This window comes from Lepidochelys kempii, chromosome 13 (assembly GCF_965140285.1).
Source record: "Lepidochelys kempii isolate rLepKem1 chromosome 13, rLepKem1.hap1, whole genome shotgun sequence".
Lineage (NCBI taxonomy): Eukaryota > Metazoa > Chordata > Testudines > Cheloniidae > Lepidochelys > Lepidochelys kempii.
The window spans coordinates 32277289-32303383 of NC_136392.1; the positions used below are offsets into that span (position 1 = coordinate 32277289).

The following is a 26095-nucleotide window of genomic DNA, read 5'->3' on the forward strand; positions in this document are numbered from 1 at the left end:
AATCATGAATGGTGCAGAGAAAGTAAGTGTTATTCCTTCACATAACAGAAGAACCAGGAGTTACCCAATGAAATTAATAGGCAGCAGGTTTAAAACAAACATAAGAAAGTAGTTCACAATATGCACAGTCAACAAACTCACTGCCAGGGGATGTTGTGAAGGCCAAAAGTATAACTGGGGTCAGGAGAGAATGAGATAAGTTTACGGGGTTAGATCCATCAACGGCTATTAGCCAAGATGGTCAGCGATGCAAACCCATGCTCTGGGTGTCCATAATCCTCTGAGTACCAGAAGCTGGGCCTGGATAACAGAGGATGGGTCACTTGATAAATTGTTCTGTTTTGTTCATTCCCTTTAAAGCACCTGGCACTGGCCAATGACAGAAGACAGGATACTGGGCTAGATGAACCATTGGTCTGACCCAACATGGCCATCCTTATGTACCTATCCTATCTGTAGGAGAAAAGATAAATGCTATGAAATAATTAGTTAATTCTTCTATAGAACAGTGATTGCTAAAATAATCATTATATAAATTTTAACATCTCATTTGAGCCACATAATTAAGTTTTGCCTAAATTGACCCTGTTGTTCTGTAACTGACCTTGAGTGCTGCTAACTGAATAAAATAGGGAATATTCTATCACCTGCATCCTTGGTGGTGTCCCAGTGGATCATATGAATCACAGAATAGCATCATTGGCAATAACTAATTTGAGGATGATCTCTACCACGGATTTACATATGGGTCCTGAGATGACTCGGGAATCTGATCTTGGAACCACAAATCTGCCCGCAGTAGGTACACACATTTCCTGGTAGGTCAGCTGTCTGCTGGGAGAAAGTTTTCTTTTTCCTTCCTTCTCTGTCTCTTTTCAGCTTTAAGGGCAAGGCACGTCTCCTCAAAGTGGGCCACTGCCTGAAGGAGGATGTGGCGCTAATTGGGGTCGGTTGGTGGCTTGCTCCTCCCAGCTTGTGATGTTCACATCAGTTTTCTAGAAAATACGCTTTCAGTGCATCTTTGTAGCTTTTCCTCTGACCACCATGGGATCTCTGACCATGGGTGAGCTGAGAGTAGAGGACTTGTTTTAGGAGGTGAGAGTCTGGCATCCGCACACAGTGTCCAGCTCAGTGGAATTGGTGCATGAGGATCATTGCTTCTATGCTGGTGACACTGACTTCAGTGAGGCTGCTGGCGTTAGTGCAGTGATCTTCCCACTTGATGCGAAGGATCTTCCGGAGGCATAATTGGTGGTACCTCTCCAGACTCTTGAGATGCTGTTGATAGTCACCCAGGTTTCGTATCCATAAAGGAGTGTAGGAATAACAATTGTCTTATAGATCTGGATCTTGGTGTCCTGCCATAGGTCACGGTCCGTGAAAACACGTAGGAGCAATTTCCCAAAGAAAGCACTTGGCACTGGATCCTGTGTTGGATCTCATTGTCGATTTATGCGTTTTGAGAAAGTTGGCTACCAAGGTAGCAGAAATGCTTGACTATCTCCAAAGTCTGTCCCTCCGTGGTGATTTGTGGTGGGTCATGTGCAAGGCTGGAAGCAAGCTGATGGGCCGTTTCTTAATTTTCTACGTCTCCGCTCAAAGTCTAAAGTCCTCAGGGCACCCATTACTGATCTTCAGTATGCTGATGACTGTGCCACACACACTGAGAATGGCCTTAAGTCCACATTGGATTTTTTTGCAGAAGCTTATTGAAGCCTCGGACTCTCAATATGGAGAAGATTAAAGTGCTCCATCAGCCTGCTTCCAGCCTTGCACATGACCGCAGAATAGCATTGTGTTGTGATAGGACCTATACTGTTTATTTCTTGTTTTTAATAGTTAATAATAAAAGTAGAATTTAGCTTACTACCTTCCTATAAGGGCAGAGTGTGTAGAAGAGGGGGGGTGGCACTCTACATTAAAAATGCCATTACCTGCTTTAGAATTACTGACAATTCAGAAGGACAGGACCTTGAATCGTTACAGATTAATATTCTAACCAATCAATCACAGGACAGGGTAGTGGTGGAGGTCTGTTATAGGACACCAAATCATATGTTTAAAGAGCTGCTCCCTGTTCCCTCATCTGTCTATAATGTGTAAAAATAAAATTTGTATGATCATGGGGGATGTCAATCTTGAGATCTCAGGCTGCCACCAGTAAAACATCTTTGGAGCTCCTAAAATTTACGGATGATAACTTTCTGATACAAAAAGCATTTCAACCAATGCAGGGTAATTCTCTTTCTTATTCAGATGGATGGATGACCAAAATAAAAATTAGTGGTTGTCTGGATGCAAGTGATCATTATCTAATTTCATTTTATATCTGCTAACAGAATATAGCCCTGTCCAATAATATATAAATATATGCTTGGTGCTTTAAATAGGTAAAATTTCCAAAACTTTAAACAATCGTGAGTCAAACCGAGTGTTAAGAAAAATTTACACACAAAAGCGTAAACAATTTAGAATTGTTTGGGAATGCTTTAATGGATTCCTCAAAATGCAGGATTCCATAGTGCTTCTTTGGAATGCTTCTTTGGTTAAAAACTCGTCTTGGCCAAGAGGAGAGGTGAAAGCAGAAATTAAAAAATATATCTAACAGTGAAAAAATGCCAATAGGAGTGAGTACAAATGAGCAGTTAGAAAATGCAGTCAATTGATAAGGGATGCTAAAAGTATCAATGAAAACTCTATGGACACTGAGGTTAAGGACAAAGAGAAGGAATTATTTAAATATATCAGGAATAAACAATATCCTAAGAATGGTAAAGATCTGAAATGAGACCAGGATTGTAAAATTATCAATTGTGATAAAAAAAGGCAGACGTATTCAATAAATATTTCTGTTTGTATTCAGAAAGCAGGAGGATGTATTCACATCTTACAGTTAAAATGAAACACTTCCCATTCAATCAGTCCTTACGAAGGTTGTTAAAACAGCAACTGTTATGTATCTTTAAAAAATCTACAGGACTGGATGAATTTGATGCAGGATTAAAAGAATTGTCCAAAAAGCTCTCTGAAACCATTAATTATTCCTGGAGGGATACCGCGGGACTGAGCACCCGCAGAAAACAACCACTCCCAGCGCAGATTTCCTGCTTTTCCCTGCAGAAAACAGCAGGGAAGCAAAGGGAAGCCTCGTGAGGTGGGGGGGGGAAAGGGGGGTGGTGACTGCGTGTGCAGTTTTTTGTGGGGGATTGCCCCCCAAACAGAGATGAGGCATGGGCAGGACACACAGGGTTACATGCCATTGCCCCTGCACCCGGAACCCCCCAACCAGCCCCTGTGCATCCAGATCTCCCACTGAGCTGCCTGCACCCACACTGCCCCACACAGAAACCTTTCACACCTGGATCCCCCACACTAAGCCCCTCCACACTTGGTTCCTGCTGGGCTGAGCCTGCCCAACCATACCTGGTGCACCTGGCACAGAGGGGCAGGGCCCCAGGGTGTTTCTGGGGCAGGCCCAGCCCTTGCACTGTGTCAGAGTCAGGTGCAGCCTCACTGCCAAGTCCCTGTACTAGGGGAGGTAAGGGCTTTAGGGTGATCTCTCACCTCAACGCAGCCAGTGGCCTGTGCTCCCCACTGCCGTTCTGGAGCCACATTTATTTATTGACAAATAAAATTTGCATAATTTTAAAATATTGTGCGCATAATTTTTAATTTTTTGGTGCAGAATTCCCTCAGGAGTAATTAATGTTGAGTTTTAACAAAGCCTGGAACACTGGAGAAGTTCCAGAGGATAAGAAAAAGCGTTAATGTTACGCCAACTTTTAAAAAGGGTAACAGGATGACCCAGAAAACATATGCTGGTTAGCCTGACCTGGATCGTGGAAAAGTTAATGTGAGGTGCAATCAATAAAGAATAAAAGATGGTGGCATAATTAATGCAATTCAACATAATTTTATGTAAAATAGGTCTTGTAAAAATATACTATATTTGTTTTGATTCGATTGCTAGTTTGGTTGATAAAGGTAACTGTGTTGACATAATATACCGAGACTTCCGTAAGGCATTTGACTTAGGCCCTTATGACATTCTGATTATAAAAAATTAACACAGCCTACATTAAATGGATTAAAAAATGGTTAACTGAAAGATTTCAAAAAGCAATTGTAAATGGGGAATCATCATCCAATTGGGGTGTTTCTAGTAGGGTCCTACAGGGATCTGTTCTCTGCCCAATGCTATTCAATATCTTTATCAACGATCAGGAAGAAAATATAAAATCATTGCTGGTAAAATTTCCAGAAGGGACCAAAAATGGGTGGAATTGCAAACAATGTTGGGGGCAGGTCAGTTATACAGACTGACCTCTATTATTTGGTAACGTGGGCTCATTTGAACAACATGCATTTCAACACAGCCAAATGCAAGGTATAGGAACAAAGAGCATAAGCGACACTTACAAGATGGGGAAATGTACTCTGCAAAGCTGTGATTCTGAAAAGGACTTTGGGTTCACGGTATAAAACTAATCAAGCATTAGCTGCCAGTGCAATGCTGTAGCTAAGAGGGCAAACAACATTATTGGATGTCTAAGCAGGGGAATATCAAGCAGAAGAAGTGATTTTACCTCAGTTTATGGCATTAGTGAAACCATTACTGGATACTGTGTCCAGATCTGGCATCCACACTTCAAAAAGGATGTTGACAGACTGGAAAGGGTTCAGAGAAGATCTACAAAAATGAGCTGAGGTCTGGGAAACCCTATCTCGCAGTGAGAGACTGAAGAAGCTCAATCTATTTAGTTTATCCAACAGAAAGTTAAGACATGACTTGAGCACAGCCTATCAGTCCCCACATGGAGCAGAGATTTCTGATAGCAGCCAGCTCTTTATTCCAACAGAAAAAAGCATAAAGAGACCCAATGGCTGGAAGCTGAAGCTATACAAATTCGACTAGAAATAATGCTCAAATATTTCACAAGGGTACACTGGAACAATTTACCAAAGGGTATCATGGATTCTTCATCAAGTTTTTAAATCAAGACTGGATGTCTTTCTAAAATATATACTGTAGCTCAAACAAAAGTTATGGGCTTGATGCAGAAGTGATTGGGTGAAGTTCTTCGGCCTGGGTTATGCAGATGGTAAATCTAGGTGATCATAATGGTCCCTTCTGGCCTTAAAATCTAAAAATTAATTTGATCTTTTTATGTAGAAAAGTCAGTTTTCTGATAGAACCTATCAAGAATTTGTTTAACTTGGATTCCAAGTGTCCAATAGCCTGTATAGGATCACAGGGAGAAAGCTGTTAGTGGTATATGAATTGCTCCAAGTGCCAGTACACCGACCTGGCCTCTTTTGGCTTTCATAGTGTTTAAGTAGTGAGATGACCTATGGCAGCTCCCTATCCTGAAACAAAAGCACCTCTCCCTAAGACTGAGAAAGCAGAGCATGTAACATTCTGCAGGACATTTTGTGAAACTGACCACCACCTAATGCCTCCTGAACTGGCTGAGGAAGCCTGACCACCACCAGGCAAGTAATGGCCGTTTAACCATGTCTGGACCAGTCTCATTTGAAGTCATGCAATTGTCAATGAATATCTGTACAAGACCATCAGCTCCAAGAAGCTCTATGAAGTGGAGTGGAGGGAGGAAAACTGAAGCAGCACTTATATCTAGCATTGCTCCTATGACAGTCAAAACTCGGGTAGGCTGAAAAGCACATTGTCGGGAATACAGCCACCAGTGCCAGAAATCTGGCGAAAACCCTGGGCACTGCAGCTAGCATCTTGTTTTGAAGATTGTCCCTCAGTCTGAACCTGAGGAATCTCTAGTGCAGCTGCATTACTGAGGTATGGAAGTGCTTATCTCAAAAGCCAAGTGTTTGAACCAATCCTGAGACTTCAGGAAAAGGATTCTTGTACGCAGTCACCATGTGGAATCTGATAGGCTAGTCGTGTCTTTTCAGATTTCAAATAAGCTCCCCTTTCTTTTTTTGGACCAAGAAAAAAGAAGAATCCTCTTTAATTCTTTAGGCTGAAAGTCTTTCTATTCTATTGCAACCAAATCCCTTCTGCTACAACAATTTTTCATTTGAAGGAATTCCTCAAAAGGTATGTGCGTGCGTGCGTGCAGCATCATGTGGAACTGAACAGCATAACTCCTCCCTGACCTTCCTATTACAGTCAAAAGCATATTTTCATAAAACTTACCCTCCGCATACAGTCTATAGTAACTACACAGCCCTATCCACCTTTCTACAAGGTCGTTCTATCCCTTCCACCCTCTCTATACAGACTAGGGCCACTTTTATCATATTCATGCTCCTGATGTAGGTCCAAGACCTCACCAATCACATACAATCAGACAGCTATGCTGAACTCATCCATTGTTCAGAGCCGCAGACCAGAGGAGTACCTCACTCTTGAAAGTGGGGTAGCTAGTCTACATTCATATACCTAGTGCACAGAGGAGTTGAAATAGGCATTTAAGGCACTTCTCAATAATGTAACTATTGTAAAGCTGTAAATACGGGTCTGTATATTATACGTGATGGGTTGTTGCATGGTGCAGCGGATTATAACGGTAGAGTTAAAAATCTTTGTCAAAACTTAACTCTGAATACCCATAGTTTCAAACATTTATGTTTCTGGAACTGCAACGTACTATTAAGTTACATAAATACTTCCAATCTTAAATCTATTTTAAAAGGTTCTTGAGAGTATATATTAAGCCATAAATTAAAACATTCTGTTACCCCAGAAATACTAACTTGCCTAACTTCTGTATAAAAATCACTTGCATTGCTTTAAAATTCTCCATGTAACATTTTTGGACTCAACACGTCGACTGAGAGCTGTTTATAGCAGAACAGGGTTGCTTAATGAGATGGGACCGGCTGGTTGTATATATAGTCATGGCTCCTCCTTGGCCCCACTTCTTCCCCACCCCAACATTTCTCCACTTGCTCCTGATAGTTCTCTTCTCCTACCATGGCACTTCTGCCAATTCCTCCCCACTCTGGCAGTGCTACTTCAGACAACTTTATCCATCATGGTTCATGACATGGAAATCAGAGGGAAATGTTCAAAGAGAAAAGCACAGACATGCCAGGAAGTCAGAAGGCCACAGGAAAAAAAAAAACAAAATACTTTACCATGAACATGAGACTGCTGAAAGCTTTTTCCAGGTGCAAAGTGAAAGTTTCCAGCTACCTGTAGGAAACAGTCATCTTTCATTAAAAGGCTCCATTCTACATAACAAAGTGAAGCATTAACACTAGCTGCCCCCTTTTCAAAGGTGGATTTTCCCCTCCTATGTTACTTACCTGCTGACACAGTCACAAGTGAACCAGCTACTCCCCAAAGAACCTCCTTTTTCAAATAAAACAATCAGTACTCTTCAGCAATTTGTAGAGCAGAGATGTCAGACACCTGGCTCACAGACCAGATCTGATGTGCGTGTGGGGCCTACACAGATTGTCCAGAATCTATGTTCTCATTTAAAATATATATATTTCGACTTTTCCTGCTTGTGCTTGTGAAGATAATCTTTTAAATGGGAACAAAATATAACCAATGCACATGCAGCCAGCCCGAAACAATGTCTCAGAGATGTGAATTTCACCATCCACCTTAATCTCACTGGGGTGCAATCAGGAAAGACCATATGTTAATGTCAACATTAACTATTTCATTGCTGATCATTTTTAGCAGATACAGTAATGGGGAGGGCGTAAGGGTGAAGTCCATAGGAGTAGAACTGAAAGTTGCTGCAGGGAAGATGAGAGGAGACCCCTAGGAAGGGGGAAGAAAAACAGAAAAGGAAGATGAGGAAGGAAAATAAAGTGGAGTAACATTGTTGGTCCTAAAGGGAAACATATATTCCCAGAGTGATGCTCTGGGGATACTGAACAAACAATAAAGACAACTAAAAGTTCAGCCTGGGATGTTAAAAAGGGGCTTCAGGGGGTTAGGCACCAGTTCCACACACTTTCTATAGCAATTGGACACCTAATTCCCTTGGGGCCCTTTGAACATCCCAACCTTCCTTTGTAGACAAAGGCTAGCTAAAAGGAGAGTCATCCAGTCCCTGCCATGTGTGTTCTGTACTGGGCCTTTCCGCGATTGCTTAGACAGCATATAGAGCTAGTCGCCATGGGTTAAAAATCCACCAGCCTCTCTGTCCCCAGACTTTCTGAAAGGTCCAGCCAACAAAACACATGAGGCCATTCCTTTTTATTGCATTTCTTTCTCCGATTTGCAAAACTAACTGCTGTATTATTTAGGTTCTTATGTTGCACTCAGCACTGAGCACCTAACAATGCCCAAAGAGCCTAAGTCCCAGTACCATAGAACTGTGGAGACATTGTGCAAAGTGGGGGAAGGATGGGAATTCCTATCCTCTGCCCTCTCCTGGTCACTGACAGTGGTGGGATTTCAGGTGCCTGGCACAGCTTAGAGTTCAAGGGAAGCTCTCTCTCACCTTGTTGACCTCTAAGAATCCATACACTTGGCAGCCCTCATTCTTCTGCTCCTGCATTTTCTGGCTGAACCCTTCTCTCTTGCATTGTTCTATAGTGTCAGGGTTCTTGAAGGCCCAGCCACGCCGCCTGTATGCTTCTCTCACATCATCACAGGAATTACAGCACCTGCAAAAGCACAGGCACCATCTCACTCACCCCGAATGGAGGACAAACATAAATCAAGAACAGAGACCACAAAATGTGGGCCAATCTCGCTGCAGAGGACACAGAAGCAAATTCTCCTTCATACTGGGGCTACTAGTCTTGCTCAGCAGATGGTCTCTGGGTCAAGGAAAGACTAAATTCCCAGAACTGAAGCTGTCTATCCACCTAGCTGCGCAGCTTTGAGTCACTACCTTCCTGAAGCTGACAGACATCAGAGGACCTCTGCATTCACAATAGATCTCTGAGGATCTTCCCAACGGACCAGACTCCCTTTAGAAAATGGTTATATCACTTTTTAACCAGCCAGAGAAGTCCCATAAACAGGTCTGTTAATGCACCTCTCACCTTACTGGCTTGGAGTCTCCCCTCAATGAAGAAACAATTCACTCCTGAGCTGCACCCACACTAGTCCACCGGTCTCAGGCCAAGGCTTCCAAAGATGGGGGGAGGAAACCCCCTTCACTCCCCTGCATCAAGGGGGAGACCAGAGTGGACCCTGGACAGAGGACTATGGTTTCTTTATTCTTTGGAAATTTTTGTTAGCTGAGAAGGGGAGTCTGGAGGGCTGAATTCCCCATCCTCCAGGAGAGAGCATCTCCAGGCAGGGGCTGCAACCAGATGGATAATTCTAAACCCAGAAAAAAAAAAGCAGGGGAGGAGAAAGAAAGAATCCAAGACTCTGTGGGCCAGATTCTGATCTGTTCTTGCAGGAGCATGCAAGGAGATGGGGAGAGAAATGTAGCACCAGTTTGCCCCACACACAGAGCTGCAGGCAAACATGATGAACTAGCCCTGAGTGTGGTCACAGCTAGTGGGGGACCCTCTTCCTTTTATACCCTGAGAGCCCCACCCAAGGGGAGAGGCCCCAAGGGACACTTCTTTCCAGTATGATCCAAGCTCACATGCCCAGAAGTGCTTACCCCAAAACTGTAGATCCATATGGGAATTCTTGAAGGAAAACTCACACACAATATGGATTCATTCAACATCTGGGGCAAATGCTGCTGAGAAGTTATGGAACAGGTCCCCCACTTCACTCTCTGAGATCAGGAGACCAGAGAATCGTGCACTCACAGACACACACACTCACTCACTCTTTTCCCCACCCTCCCATCAGGAGAATAGAGAAGTACGTGGGGTCTGTCACAAACCAGGAGGTTATGGAAGTGTGGGCTCACCCACTCAACCTCTCAGGGTATTCGGGAAACACACACTCGCACCCCACTTCCCCACCCAGATCAGAACACCACAGATGTATCATTCTACCCCTCTCCTCCAATTCTGGAGATTATGAATGTGCACACACCCCATTCCCGTCAGATCAGGATTAGCATACAGCGCCCTCCCTAAGTAAGGAGATCAGGGAAGCCTTGATTTACCGGATGTCCTCTGACTCTGCTCCATAACAGCTCTCACAGCGATCAGCATCTAAGGAATCTGGATCAAACACTTTCTCCTCCTCTTTGCCCAGCTCTGAAACAAAATAAGATTTCCAAATAGTGTGACAGTTTTATGAATATGTCTCTGTGTCATTTTATGAATTTAACTGTGATTTGTATCACTCATGATCACACTCTGCATTGTGGATTAGAACAGGGGTGGGCAAACTACGGCCTGGGGGCTGCATCCAGCCCTCCAGACATTTTAATCTGACTCTCTTGTGCTTTGTAACAGTAAACTCTGGATGTGGATAAGAAGTTCCTGCACATCCCTTACTTTAATTGCTATGTGCCCCTGAAGAGTTAAACAATAAACTAGAGAGGTCCACAGTGAGTTGGAGTTCTGGTATACACAAGCTGCTGGGGAGGCTGGGGAGTGAGGTTTGGCACAGCTCTCGGGGCCAAAGGCAGTTGGACTGCAGAGTCCCATCATGCCAAACAGGGGCACCAGACAGGAAGTCTGTACTGTGGGAGTCCCCAGGAGACCAGAACTAGAAACATGATGTGGACACTGCTCGGATCAAGTTGTCTTGGAAGCATGTGGGATCCAGAAGTTGGATCCAATGCAGCACACTGGTGACCATCCAGTAGGTTGTAACAAGTTATACCAACCCTCAGGAGTGTGACAGTCAGTGTGGATCAAGAACATGGATGAGCTCTGTGCCCTTCTAGTGCTGGTCAAGAGATGCAGACATCATTCCTCCCCGCTGCATTTACCTTAAAGCACTGGGCCCACACCCACATTAGCCTTTTCATCCCTAAGATTCCCCACCACTGCTAACTTCAGTGCAGCTCCACTGACAGTACCAAAAGTGTGAATTCCCGTACAGACAGAACGCCACCATGTCATCTGGATTTGCTCTGAGCAGAGTAGGGGCATGATAGTCGAAGCCCACCAGCATCTTGTCCACACCAGTGCTCCCTGTACTAATGTTCGCAAAGGGAATACATTTTTGAGGAAAGAGACTAGTGTAGGCAGTCTAAGTAGCTCACAGCTTCTGTGCAGATGTGTCAGCTCCAGAGCTGAGGGCAGCCTCTAATGTATTCCAGCAATGCAAGGACCAGGCCCCATGAAATCCCAAAGAACAAAAAAAGGAGAAAATAAATGGCATAGGGCGACAGACACTCTTAAACCAGGCTCAGTCATAGCCTCAGGGCAGGGCAGACCCTTGAAGAGCACCCATCTCTGCAAACCCTCATGCACATCCCACACCACTGCGCTTGAGACAGCAGCATTACACAGCTGTCAACTCTCTGCTCAGAGTTCAAATACCCTTCGGCTGCCACTTCAGTCCCAGGGATTCCCTATGAAAGGCAACAGAGGAAGACCGTTGGCAGTCAGTCCATTAGAGCATCCAACAGAGGAAGGCGGCAGGACATTGTACTACCGTGTCTCTCGGCCTCGGGGGTCACAGGGTTGCCATCTTTATCCAAACGTTGTTTAAAGAGATTGTGCTCCACATCTAGCTGCTGCTCTCCTGCCACATCCATGGCATCAATGCTCAAATCTAAGACCAGGAAACAAGGTGAATTAAGGAAGGTTCTTTGTGATCCGAGATGGCTTATGGAAGCAGCAAGCCAGTGAGAAACCACGAGCCTATTAACAAGGGGGAGATCACCAAGGCAGAAATCTAGGATGAAGAGTTCATCTGCAGATTAGGAAAAAAATCAAGAAGTGGAAGGGGACTGGCATAAGAGGCTGCATTGTGGTGGCTGAGAACCTCAAGTTGACTCAAAACTGCACCCCTGCATTTCAATCTCTCCTGCAAACAAGGCTCTTGGGCTGCTGTCCAAGAGGGATCCTCTTCAGCTAGCTTTAATATAAGTCATATTTTCATCTGGGCAGATAAACTCAGGCTAAATAAGCTGCCCAACCCTTTGCAGATACCTCAACCTGCTGGTCAAGCTTGAATCCATTTGGAGAACTCCCCCACCATTCCAGTCCCAGCCACTCTCTCCTGTGGCCCCTTTCCCATTACCTTTCACCAAAGGGTATCAGATAGTCTTTGCTGGGCCCTAGTGTGTCACTTGGGGGGCTTGCCTGTTACTTGGGGACACAATGTCAATGTCTTCCCAGGGAAAGGAGCTGCCAGACCTGCTGGACTCTCCACTCCATGTGAGTGAGTGAGTGAGTGTGTGTGTGTGTAGTCTGAGATTGGAGTAGGGGAAGACTCCTCCCTAGGGTGATAGTATCTTTTGCAACTACATTTCAATGGGTTGATCTGAGACAGAGCACAAAGAACTGCCCACCTTACTAAAAACAAAATAGAAATTGCAGTGTACACTTGGGTAGTGGGATTTTTAATCACTTTCACTTTGCAGTTAAATTACCAAATCCCTATTCCTCAGAGGAAATGTGAAGCTCCAGTGTTCATACCTTAGCTACCTGTGACCAAGAGTCTGAAAAATTTTACATATAAAAATATTCTCCCCTCAAAAACAGCACAAATAGCTGAATGGATTTAGTTGCAACAAACCTCACAATTCAGCTAAGAAGTATTCAGCTCAATAGAAATATTTTGGAAGAAGTTATTACAGAGTGAAAAATGTGTCACATGACATCAGTAACATAACTGATTTAGTTCCACATGACATTAATGTACATGTTCAGAATTTAAACATAAGAGTAAAAAAACAGTAGCTGGTCCCAAGAGCTACTCTACAGTGTCTTCCATAATAGGCTCTGCACATTACAAAAATGAACAGCAATTGGGACAAGCCCATGGGAGCAGTATTATACTCCTTTCATACAGGCTCTTCTTCTTCACACGCAGGTCTCAAAGTACTTTACAGAAGTGGATAAAGAGCTTTATCCTCATTGCACAAATTAGGAAACACACTCAGAGAAATGAAGCAACTGGACCAGAGTCCTACTGAGTCAAATGACAATGCTGGGAACAGAACCCAGAAGTCCTGACTGAATTCCCTGTTCTAACTACAGGGGAATGTAATTCCTTACTGCTGACAAGACAAGCAGCTGATAGCAAATCGAAATAATGCGTGCACTGACTGACCAGTGTTCCCAACCTCCAGCAGAGCGTGAATGCTGCCTTCTTCCCAACTCTTTAGAAGACTTACTTACAAGCACAAGGCATATGCGGAAAGACAACATCTATATTAATCTTCAATTTGTCTCCTCTCGATTTGTCAACGTACAGTTCAGGATGAACCTAGGAACAAAAAACAAAAGTCTCATTCCACCTGGAAGCACATAGCAAGGCCTTTTCCCTTGCCTTCTCCCCAGGTGCTATGCCACCATGCTTTCAAAGGCCTCCTCCACATGGGGTGCACAAGCTGGCACCTTCCAGAATGCTGTGACAAAGCAGTTGAAGCGGCTTCCAAACCTGGCTGTGCTTTTACGATGTGTGACGCTCCTAGCCAGCAAAGTGATAATTTGGGGATTTAAATTAAATAAAAACAATTTAAAATATTTTCTTTTTGCAATTTCTTCCCCACTATTGAGTCTGCAAGCGGGAAACTGGTGGCTATCTCCTACTGGTGACATAGGAGAGTGCTCCATTCACTGCAGATGCTGGAGGAATCAGCAGCCCAGTATGACTTCTGATGCCTTCTCCAGAAAGGGGATCCAGGCCTTAGTGGAGTTGACTGGTACCGAAAGCCCAATCGGAGGCACAGGAAGCTAATGCTAGGGTGACCAGGAGGGGAAAGAGGCTCCCTGCAGGGCCAGTGCCCATCTTCTTTGAGATACGCAGGAGGAAAGAGGAAGAGAGCAGGAACAGCAATTCACTCAAAGTCTTAGTGCAAGTCACTGATCCTACTTCCTTCCCTATTTCACAACAGAACTAGACCAAGCACTGCAAACCGCTGCCTCTGTGGGACAGGAATGAGTATTAAATTCTAGCCACCATCATAGCAACGAGGCAGCCCTCTGAGCCACCTGGGCTGCGCAGCCTAATGACCGGAGACAATAAGGCCACCCACGAACACAGGGCGGCGTGGCCTAGTGGCCAGAGTCAGTACAGCAGCCCTTGAGTGCAGGGCAGTGTGGCCTAGTGGCCAAACCCAGGGGCCATCACCAAAGGAGGAGCAGCTAGGGTGGGGGGACCCAGGCCCACCCGACTCCACTGGGTTCTGACTCAGAGCCCTAACAGGCAGAGTGGTCCACCACTGGGTCAGCGGGGAAATCCAGCCACAACATGCTGACTTTCCATGGGTGGAAGATACCACTTACCCCACCTCCCTGGGTCACTTCCTACTGGGCTTCCTGAAGCTGAGGTCTATATGACATCAGGGTCTCTGGGCTCCTCGTCACAGGTAACTCCCTTGGATTTCGACTCCAGCCAATCAGCTGTAGGCCACAAGCCTCCGGTCTGGGCCGCAGGATCTCTGCTCCCACAGACAAGGGCTGTAACGGCTCCTGGGCTGGAGCCTCCACCAAGTGTCCTTCCTCCTTACTGAGCTGGGCTGCTCTCCTTTGTACTAGCACAGCAGCTGGAGTATGATGAGCATGGTCTGCGGGGCAGGACTTCCTCTGCTCAGTGTGTGGGATTAACCCTTTCCTGCCTAATGCGGAGTATGAAAACCCCGTCACACCATGGAAAAGGCGAGATAATGTGTAGCTACAGAATGGTCCTGTGCCTTGCAAAACTCGGGAGCCTGGCTCAGCTGTTGACAAACGGTGAACCTTGGTTGAACATGTGGCCCTATCTGCTTCCCAGGGCTCCAGTAGGACAGCACAGGGAAAACATAAACCCAAAAAAGACAGCAATACAAAGCTCTACTTACTTCCTTTGTGAGGTAGTACTGCAGCTCCGAGAAGAAAAGCAGGAGCATGATAAGTCCACTGATTACTGTCACTGCAAATGAAGAATGACAAACATTACCACGAGCTGTGGACTCACTAATCCGCTGCCCGACTCCAGTGAAGAAAGCAGCTGGCATTACAGTAGGTGAGAAGAAACCAGTAAGCTCCTCACGAAAATCGCTATCCTCCCCCCATGTGCTCTGTAAAAAACACATGCTAATAGCCCAACACAAATGTCATTTAGACAGTAGACCTTGAAGGCTAGGCCACAAAGCAAATCCCTGCATTTCAAAGTTATTAAAGAGGAGAGTGAACCAGTACAGAGTACCAAGACAGGAGCTGTTTTCATCCATTTGGGCATAGTCCTCTTCTCCCAGACACCAAAGGAAACATTTCACATAGAAGAGATGCTTTCTAGTGTGACTGCAGCCCCAGCCAGACCACAATTAGACCTTTATTTGGATAATGAGAGCATCCACAGTCACCATAGTTATGATTAAAAAGAACATAAGAACAGTCATAGTAGGTCAGACCAAAGGTCCATCAGTATCCTGTCTTCTGACAGTGGCCAATGCCAGGTGCTTCAGAGGGAATGAACAGAACAGGTAATCAGCAAGTGATCCAACTCCTGTCACCCATTAGCAACTTCTGGCAAACAGAGGCTCGGGACACGATCCCTGCCCATCCTGGCTAATAGCCATTGATGGACATATCCTCCATGAACGTATCAAGTTCTTTTTGAACGCTGTTATGGTCTTGGCCTTCAAAATATATTAAAAATAAATTATAAATATTATATAAGTGGAGCTGGTAGCACTGCCTATATTTCAGGCTGACTGACACTTCCCATTAGAAGACTCTGTTTTCAGTTGCTTATAACTTTAACCATTCAGGATAAAACATTTCCATGCTTGGTGTCTGCCTTAGGCTGAATTTGTTTTGGAAAGTTTCAGCTAAAAGAGTTCAGCCCTTTCTGGGATGAAATTAGGGAAAATATATTATTCCGCCCAAGCTAAAAAAATCTTACAACCATTTTGTTGAGACACAGTAGAGACTCTATGCTTTGGAAAAGAGACTTGGAATTTGGGGTCTCCCTTGGGTCAGAGAGGTGCCTTCTGACATCCCCATGAAAATTCAGCCAAATTTGGCCAAGCTATAAGCCTCTGAAAAATCTGTCTGTGCATGCTCAGTAGAGACTTGTTAGAGTTTGACAACTAAACTATCCAAAGATTCCATCTGCACTGAGCATGCTCTATCCCCTCACAGCTCTGATGTGCTGACCACATTGAATGTGCCATTCCCACAGAGCAACTGAGCATGCTCCAGTCCCATGCTACAGCAGCGGAGTGGAATTTCCCTGCAATATTTACTCCTGGCTGCCAGAGGTCACGGTGGCACAGGGCACTAGAAGTGAGAGCAAGTACAGACCCTCTTCTGTGCTCTCAAATTGATGTTCTCCCACCTGGAGCCCAGTCAGCCTGAAGAAAGAGGAAGCTGCCTCCTTGGAAGTTGAGGATTGAGAAACTGGAAGGATAGGGAGCAGAGTAGAAGCACGGGGGAGAGAAGGGCAGGGATATGAGAGAATATATAGTGCAGGACGTGCGTGTAGAGAGAGGTTGGACAGCAGCTGGGGAGGGGGCAGAAACCTCTGAGGGGATTGGATAGGAGCAGGAAGATGGGGGGGATGGATAAGTGCTAAAGGGGAGGAGGTCAGAAGAAGAGGGAGACGAGGACAGGCTAGGCACACAGGGGCAGAGGAGTCTATAACCAGCACAGCACATTCCCGTCCAAGAACCTGGAACCAAATCCAGCTAGCGAAAAGGGGGCAGCAAACAGGCAAGCTTGAGAGGGAGTTTGGAGGGAGAAAGAATACAATCACCATAATTTGGAAAGGTCGCATCGCCAGTGCCAACACTGCTCCTGGCTCTTCCACCTGCACCTGAACCCAACCATGGTGCCTCTACCCGGGCCTTGGTGTGGATTTGCGGACACTGTGGCCTACGTTTTCCTGTCATAGAAAGCCAGGCTGGGGAGACCAGACAATGTGAGAGATGCCTTCTAGTAGAATCTCTCAAGATACAGGTGGGAGAGCTACAGGAGGAGGTGGCTAGGCTGAGATGCATCTCTGGACACAAGCAATTCCTTGAAAACATGCATATGGAGACCTCCAAGGCTGAGGAACCAATCCAGCTGGAGAAGACTGCAGTAGCACCACCAGGGTAGGAGGAAATGGCTCCTTCACACGAAGGAAGAGAAGCCATGTACCCACAAGGCTGGGAAGATCACAGCCACCATTCCCAAGTAGGGTGCCAACTTTCTAATCGCACAAATCAGAACGTCCTAGCCCTGCCCCTTCACAAGGTCTAGCCCCCCCCACTCACTATATTCCCCCTCCCTTGGTGGCTCACTCTCCCCCACCCTCACTCACTTTCACTGGGGCAAGGGGTTGGGGGGGGTGTGAGGGCCCTAACTGGGGGTGCAGGCTCCAGGATGACATAGAGGCTAACAAAGCCCACCATTGCTACCAGTTACTCCATTAACTCAAGTGGTGAAGGTCTGTGTTGTGGATCTAAAGATCGTAATCCTTCTGACAGCACAAGCTGGGGTTGAGTATGGTTCCACATGATGAAATGTCTGTTTTTCAGCGTTTGTTTTGTTTTTTAAAAATAGGAAATTTAAAGTCATTTATTTTTGTTGCAAAGAACATTGAAGTTTCAAAGTCAAGTATGCAAGGACACACACGAGTTAAAGTTCTCCTTGCAACCTTAATTCACCCCCATCACCAGTGTGTCTGCATTATTATGCCGTCTTTAGTTACATGATCACATACTATTCTTTCCACAGAAACCCTGCCTCATTCATTGCACAAGATGGTTGGTGTGACAGATGCAAGACTTTGGAATCATGGATATCCTATGCCATGGGATTAGTCAAACTTTTAACATAAAAATGGCCATACAGGATCTGACTAATGATCCATACAGCCCAGCATCCTGTCTTCCAACAGTGACCAGGGCCGGGTACTTCAGAGGGAAAGAACAGAACAGGACAATTATTCAGTGTCATCCAGTCCCACCTTCTGGCAGTCAGAGGTTTAGAGATACCCACAGCATGGGATTAAATCCCTAATCAGTCCCCTAATAGCCATTGATGGACCTATCCTCCACGAATTTATCTAGTTCTTTTTTTAACCCTGTTACAGTCTTGGCCATCACAACATCCTCTTGTAACGAGTTCCACAGGTTGACTACGTGTTGTGTGAAGAAATACTTCCTTTTATTTGTTTTAAACCTGCTGCCTGTTAATTTCAAAGGGTGACCCCCGGTTCCTGTGTTATGTGAAGGGGGCAAATAACATTTGCTTATTAACTTTCTCCACACCATTCATGATTTTATAGACATTTATCATATTCCCCTTAAACGTCTCTTTTCTAACATGAGTAGTCCCAGTCTTTTTAATCTCTCCTCACATGGAAGCTGTTCCATACCCCTAGTCATTTTGTGGCCCTTCACTGTACTTCTTACAATTCAAATGTATCTTTTTTGAGATGGGGTGACCAGAACTGCACACAGTATTCAAGATGTGGGCATACCATGGATTTATATAGTGCCATTATGATATTTTCTGTCCCTTTCCTAACAGTTCCTAACATTGTTAGCTTTTTTGACTGTCAGTGCACACTGAGCACATATTTTCAGAGAACTATCCACAGTGACTCCAAGATCTCTTTCTTGAGTGGTAACAGCTAATTTAGATCCCACCATTTTGTATGTATAGTTGGGAATTATGTTTTCCAATGTGCATAACTTTGCATTTATCAACACTGAATTTAATTTGCCATTTTGTTGCCCAGTCACCCAATTTTGTGAGATCCTTTTGTAATTCTTTGCAGTCAGCTGTGGATTTAACGATCTACAAATGTGATATGTAACTTTGTGAGCTATAGACATTATTCCAACCCATTGCAGAAGGTTACCGAGTTTACCCCAACATCTTAAATCAATGAGGGTAATTACTGCAAATCCTGGGACAGGTAAACAACTCCAGAGAAGTACTAATCTTTGGAAGGTACACAGACTGGTTCAACCCTGATTTAAGAGATCCACAAGACAAAGAAAGAGCTTGTGGCCAGAAGGATCATAGAATCATAGAATATCAGGGTTGGAAGGGACCCCAGAAGGTCATCTAGTCCAACCCCCTGCTCGAAGCAGGACCAATTCCCAGTTAAATCATCCCAGCCAGGGCTTTGTCAAGCCTGACCTTAAAAACCTCTAAGGAAGGAGATTCTACCACCTCCCTAGGTAACGCATTCCAGTGTTTCACCACCCTCTTAGTGAAAAAGTTTTTCCTAATATCCAATCTAAACCTCCCCCACTGCAACTTGAGACCATTACTCCTTGTTCTGTCTTCAGCTACCACTGAGAACAGTCTAGATCCATCCTCTTTGGAACCCCCCTTCAGGTAATTGAAAGCAGCTATCAACTGCTGCAGCTATCAACTGGGAACTGGCTGAGGTTCCTCTGATCCAAGAATTGACATGAAACTATAACCAAGAGGACAAAACCCTGCTGGAAGGGTGTGAAGGACTGGAACCTGCCAGAGTCTCTGTGTCAGAAGATGGCCCAGTAAACCAGCATGCAATGGAGACTGTTTATTGCTTTATTATGTTTTCTCTGTAATGCTTTTGTCCTAAATAAGTGTATTGTGGTTTGTGGAAACTATCTGGTCACTGACAACTGTGGCATAGTCCCCGGCCGAGGGGTGTTGGACAAAGGTCAGATCTGCTGTGATAATCACAGCGAATTGAAGGAGGACTGCAATCCTTGATCTGAAGGGACAGGGATGCAGGTCCCTGCCCAGAGAAAGGTGAGGACTGGAGGCCTGAGACCTAAAGGGATGCCCCTTGAGGAGACCACAGAGGGGGCAGAGATGCAGTTAATTCTAGAACTGAGAGATGGTGCTCTGGGGACAAATCAGGGTTGTGTAGCAAAGGATGTTGTTGCCTATAGGATCCCTGCTGGAAGGCATGTTCTATTTGTGGGTACCAGGACAGGCAGATCTAGGCCCACACAAAACTAAAGGTCAGCCTCCTCAGCTAAGGGGGAGGAACCGCTACGCCCAAGCTGCGAGTATAGGGGACAACAAAGGAGAAAATGGGAGCGAGGTCAAAGATTAATAGTCAAGGAACCAGAAGGGGACATTGAGCAGAGAACCCTCCTCAAAGACATCTAAAGAGTCTGTGGATACTGCTTGGAGGAACTCTACCTTGAGACATGATCAGACAAGGGACCAGAAATAGGCCCCATAGTCACAGAGTACCCCCATCCAGCTTCTTCCTCCTGGAGTGATGGATGGCTATGTTGTGCAGTGCCAAGAGGAGGTTGACAAGGAGGTCCTGAAACTTTGTAGGATCATGGATGGGGTGTGCAAGAATTAGGAAGTATGGGGAAAAGTGCACCTAGACCTCAATAAGTTTCTGGGGGAGCTAGAAGACGGGCTGCAACCTGATGCACTCTACACAGATGTGAACCAGGTTCTCCCTTTCACCACAGAATGGACAGGAACACGCCCATGCTCACAGCTCCATGGAGGAGCTGCCAACTAATATTGCTGGTGGATTGTGGAAGCAGAGTAGAGTACAGACCGGCCCACCTTCCTTAGGTGGCAACAGGTCCCACCATTTAGTGTTAGGGTGGGACATAAGGGCAAGGAAGTGGATGGTGTACATGCTTGCACTTCACATGTTCCCTGGGTGCAGTTCAGAGGTGGACTGGCTGGATGTTGTTCAGGCAACTCAGGTGGCTTGTCAGGGGCAGCCAGGGAGGTTCACAGGGCAGGATCAAAACGAGTTCCAGAGGCGAGTCAGGAGCACCCTCCTGCAAGACCTGCTTGAGGAAAGCAAGAGAAGCAGGAGGTAAGGCCTCTCAGCAGGGAAGTTGGGCAGAGAGCCCAACTTAAGAACAAAGGACTGGAAGGTACGCAGTGGAGCTTCTAGAGGAAGCTGGGAATTCTCTCACCTGGGAACTGACACAGAGGGTCAAACTGAGAGAGAGACAGAGCCTGAAAATAGGGTTCACTACAGCATGGCTGGGGCTCTGGGCTGAGCAGACTGGCTGTGCTAAGCTTCACTTCTCTGTGCTAACCTAATGCTGTGTGCTAATCCATGCTGTGTGCCAGGGGACTAATAAATCCAACTGGTTTGAAACACTGTTTGAGTGTCCCTCTGAATACTTGGTGAGGTGCATTAATCCCTGCAGAACGGACAAGTCTCTCCCAGGAGTCCGTCTCGGTTGGACTCGCTGAACAGAGCTCACAGAGGTTCAATCTTAGGAGGCAGTGAGGCCAGGTGTCCTACCCTGAGGGAAGAGTGAGACCCCTCGGGGGTCTGGCACATCAAAGGGGTTCCTCCAAGAGACTGTTCCAAACCTGGGGGTGTAGCACTGATCTTGTGGCTCCATGACACTATCTATTCCCTGAATGAGGCAAGGGTCCTGTGGAAAAAATAGTATGGGATCATGTAATTAAAGACTGTATCACGACACACACCATTGGCAGAGGGAGGAGGATTAAGGTTCCATGGTAACCTTAATTCTGATATTTCCTAATTTTGTAGGGCTTGACTTTACCACTTTAATATTCTTTTAATGGGGCAGTTTTACCTCTATTATGTAAACATATATATTTGCATAAGCAAACCCTCCTGCTTTAGAGCACCAGCCAACAACTGGCAGAACTAGGCAGTAGCTTCCCTATATCATGGTTATTCCATAGTGGCCCATTGGGAGGTTTCTTGTTCTTTTCTCTGAACTAGTTTGTACCAGCCTCTGTAGGAACAGGCTACTCGATCGGCTGGATCACTAGTTTGCTCCAAAATTCTGCACTACAGAAGCCTTACATATGAATACTTGGCTCTCCTATACAGGTCTTTCTTACAGCAAAATGCAGTCTCTTATGACTTACTTAGTTCAAATAGATAAGATGTTTAAGCATGCCTGTGGGACTCCCAGCATCTCATTATGCCTAAAACTCCCAAAATAACACAACTAACAAAAGAACAAGAGTTTACTGAGCCTTGCCTGGAAGGATGATACAGACAGAAGGGAGATAAACGCTTTATTTGAAGTTTTAAATCTGAGGTGAGGAGTCAAACATTATGCCCACTGGCCACCTTCACAGTTAAAAGAGGATGCAGCCTCTTCTCTGTCACTGCAAAACAGGATCCAGGCCAGGTTCTGGGGCCTGAATGGAGACTGAACAGCCTCCACCCTACCCCATCCCTCACTGCTGTTGCTGGCTGTGCTGGTACTGGTCAGGTTACTCCTCAAAGCAGGGATGGAAGAAGGAACAAGAGGAAAAGAGGAAAATGGGAAAAGGAAGCAGGGAGACAATCTGAAGGAAGGTGTGTGTGAACAATAGAGTGAGGGAATATATGCCAGTCCTGGCCCATTTGTTACCACCTCTGGCCCACAAACTCCAGCTGGAAACATCAGTCTGGCTTTGGGATGATCAGACACTATCTGCCCTATGTCAGGGAGGGATGTTCTGCTTTGTAAGTGATGACAGGGATGGGGAGGCTGGGGCTGTTGTGTTTCTGGGTGGAGGGCTGGATCCTGCTCGAGGACAGACGGAGGAGGAGGGGAGGCTGGGGCTGTTGTGTTTCTGGGTGGAGGGCTGGATCCTGCTCGAGGACAGACGGAGGAGGAGGGGAGGCTGGGGCTGTTGTGTTTCTGGGTGGAGGGCTGGATCCTGCTCGAGGACAGACGGAGGAGGAGGGGAGGCTGGGGCTGTTGTGTTTCTGGGTGGAGGGCTGGATCCTGCTCGAGGACAGACGGAGGAGGAGGGGAGGCTGGGGCTGTTGTGTTTCTGGGTGGAGGGCTGGATCCTGCTCGAGGACAGACGGAGGAGGAGGGGAGGCTGGGGCTGTTGTGTTTCTGGGTGGAGGGCTGGATCCTGCTCGAGGACAGACGGAGGAGGAGGGGAGGCTGGGGCTGTTGTGTTTCTGGGTGGAGGGCTGGGTCCTGCTCGAGGACAGACGGAGGAGGAGGGGAGGCTGGGGCTGTTGTGTTTCTGGGTGGAGGGCTGGGTCCTGCTCGAGGACAGACGGAGGAGGAGGGGAGGCTGGGGCTGTTGTGTTTCTGGGTGGAGGGCTGGATCCTGCTCGAGGACAGACGGAGGAGGAGGGGAGGCTGGGGCTGTTGTGTTTCTGGGTGGAGGGCTGGGTCCTGCTCGAGGACAGACGGAGGAGGAGGGGAGGCTGGGGCTGTTGTGTTTCTGGGTGGAGGGCTGGGTCCTGCTCGAGGACAGACGGAGGAGGAGGGGAGGCTGGGGCTGTTGTGTTTCTGGGTGGAGGGCTGGGTCCTGCTCTAGGAGGGAGGAGGAGCAGCGCCTTGGGACCGTTTGTTTGGAGTGGTGTGGATGGTTCTCACCATGCAGGCAGGGAGGTGGCTCTTCTCTTCTTTTTACACGAGCACAGGCCCTTTATTCCAGCTCTGGCAGCGAGGGGCTGCCGTGGGCTGGCGGACAGCTTTCCCCTGCGCACGGGGAAGTTCACCTGAGTGACGATGGAGGTGAAAGACTCTCAGGGAGGAAGAGAGAAGGAAGTAGCTGGACTCGAAACGACCTATTCCTCAGCCTTAGCGGGAGGGGCCCAGGCTGGGGCTGTCGGCCCCCGGAGGAGGGCAAGAACCTCGCGGGGGGTAGTTTTTCTCCCACAGCGATCGGGCTGCCAGGGGTTTTCAGCCTGGGCCGCCGCGCGGTGGGGTGAAGGGAAGGGGGGCGTCTGTCGGCGGGGGAAATGGGGGAAATCAGGCGGCGTTTGCAGCCAGCCCGCCGGCTCCCGGCGGAGGTGAGAGCCCCGCTGAGGAGGCGGATCGATGCAGAGGCGGCGGGGGCGGGAAAGCCTCCCCGCCCGCCCGCGGCTGAGGGCGGGCACCAGCTGGCGGCCCCCCGGCGAGGGCTGGTCTCGGCGCCGGCCCCGCCGCCCCCCCCCGCGCCCGCGCGCCCCCCCGCCCCTCACCGAGCGCGCCCCCGCCCCTCACCGAGCGCGCCCCCGCAGGTCTTGACCCGAAAATCCTCCAACGTCTTGGGAAACGCATCGAACCGCTTCAGCCTCCACAGCGAGTCCATGGCGGCGGCGGCGGCGACCCCGCGTCCGGCGCCGGCCCCGCCTGCGGGGCGGAGCACTCGGCTCTGTGCCCCGCCCCCGCCGCAGGGCGGCCTGGGAGCCCGCGCGGGGCTGGGGCGGGGCGGGGCGGAGTGACGTGGGGAGCCGGGGCCGCGCGTGCGCGCGCGCGCTGACCTGGCGGTGTTGGGCGCATGCGGGTATCGCCGGGGGGGGGGGGTCATCAGGTGACATGGGGCGTTTGGTGACACTGTCGGTGGGGGTGACGTGGGGCGACAGAGGGATGTGGAGGTGTTGGGGTGACAAGGGGCGTTTGGTGACGCTGTCGGTGGGGGTGACGTGGGGTGACAGAGGGATGTGGAGGTGTTGGGGTGACAAGGGGCGTTTGGTGACACTGTCGGTGGGGGTGACGTGGGGTGACAGAGGGATGTGGAGGTGTTGGGGTGACAAGGGGCGTTTGGTGACACTGTCGGTGGGGGTGACGTGGGGTGACAGAGGGATGTGGAGGTGTTGGGGTGACACGGGGCGTTTGGTGACACTGTCGGTGGGGGTGACGTGGGGTGACAGAGGGATGTGGAGGTGTTGGGGTGACAAGGGGCGTTTGGTGACACTGTCGGTGGGGGTGACGTGGGGCGACAGAGGGATGTGGAGGTGTTGGGGTGACAAGGGGCGTTTGGTGACACTGTCGGTGGGGGTGATGTGGGGTGACAGGGATGTGGAGGTGTTGGGGTGACAAGGGGCGTTTGGTGACACTGTCGGTGGGGGTGATGTGGGGTGACAGGGATGTGGAGGTGTTGGGGTGACATGGGGCGTTTGGTGACACTGTCGGTGGGGGTGATGTGGGGTGACAGGGATGTGGAGGTGTTGGGGTGACAAGGGGCGTTTGGTGATGCTGTCGGTGGGGGTGACGTGGGGCGACAGTGGGATGTGGAGGTGTTGGGGTGACACGGGGCGTTTGGTGACACTGTCGGTGGGGGTGACGTGGGGCGACAGAGGGATGTGGAGGTGTTGGGGTGACAAGGGGCGTTTGGTGACACTGTCGGTGGGGGTGACGTGGGGTGACAGAGGGATGTGGAGGTGTTGGGGTGACATGGGGCGTTTGGTGACACTGTCGGTGGGGGTGACGTGGGGTGACAGAGGGATGTGGAGGTGTTGGGGTGACATGGGGCGTTTGGTGACACTGTCGGTGGGGGTGACGTGGGGTGACAGAGGGATGTGGAGGTGTTGGGGTGACACGGGTCGTTTGGTGACACTGTCGGTGGGGGTGACGTGGGGTGACAGAGGGATGTGGAGGTGTTGGGGTGACAAGGGGCGTTTGGTGACACTGTCGGTGGGGGTGACGTGGGGTGACAGTGGGATGTGGAGGTGTTGGGGTGACACGGGGCGTTTGGTGACACTGTCGGTGGGGGTGACGTGGGGTGACAGTGGGATGTGGAGGTGTTGGGGTGACATGGGGCGTTTGGTGACACTGTCGGTGGGGGTGACGTGGGGTGACAGAGGGATGTGGAGGTGTTGGGATGACAAGGGGCGTTTGGTGACACTGTCGGTGGGGGTGACGTGGGGTGACAGTGGGATGTGGACATGGGGTGACATGGGGCGTTTGGTGACACTGTCGGTGGGGGTGACGTGGGGTGACAGTGGGATGTGGAGGTGTTGGGGTGACATGGGGCGTTTGGTGACACTGTCGGTGGGGGTGATGTGGGGTGACAGGGATGTGGAGGTGTTGGGGTGACAAGGGGCGTTTGGTGACACTGTCGGTGGGGGTGACGTGGGGTGACAGTGGGATGTGGAGGTGTTGGGGTGACATGGGGCGTTTGGTGACACTGTCGGTGGGGGTGACGTGGGGTGACAGTGGGATGTGGAGGTGTTGGGGTGACATGGGGCGTTTGGTGACACTGTCGGTGGGGGTGACGTGGGGTGACAGAGGGATGTGGAGGTGTTGGGGTGACATGGGGCGTTTGGTGACACTGTCGGTGGGGGTGACGTGGGGTGACAGAGGGATGTGGAGGTGTTGGGGTGACATGGGGCGTTTGGTGACACTGTCGGTGGGGGTGACGTGGGGTGACAGTGGGATGTGGAGGTGTTGGGGTGACATGGGGCGTTTGGTGACACTGTCGGTGG

The 26095-nt window shown here is 48.3% G+C and overlaps 1 protein-coding gene across 3 annotated transcripts in view; it reads right to left on the reverse strand.

Moving 5' to 3' along the window:
• Window positions 1-24052, reverse strand: part of ERGIC3 (ERGIC and golgi 3) — a 56929-nt gene extending 32877 nt beyond the window's left edge. For 2 of the 3 annotated variants that reach the window (XM_073310056.1, XM_073310055.1), the window contains exons 1-7: window positions 23892-24052; window positions 14835-14905; window positions 13171-13258; window positions 11477-11596; window positions 10029-10122; window positions 8445-8610; window positions 7117-7174 (exon numbers count right to left, since the gene is read on the reverse strand). In XM_073310056.1, the coding sequence (XP_073166157.1) occupies window positions 7117-7174; window positions 8445-8610; window positions 10029-10122; window positions 11477-11596; window positions 13171-13258; window positions 14835-14905; window positions 23892-23979 (685 nt within the window). In that variant the 5' untranslated portion in view covers window positions 23980-24052. Of the gene's footprint in view, window positions 1-7116; window positions 7175-8444; window positions 8611-10028; window positions 10123-11476; window positions 11597-13166; window positions 13259-14834; window positions 14906-23891 lie in introns of those variants that run through there. The other variant, XM_073310057.1, reaches the window with a different exon arrangement.
• Between the last annotated feature and the right edge of the window lie 2043 nt (window positions 24053-26095).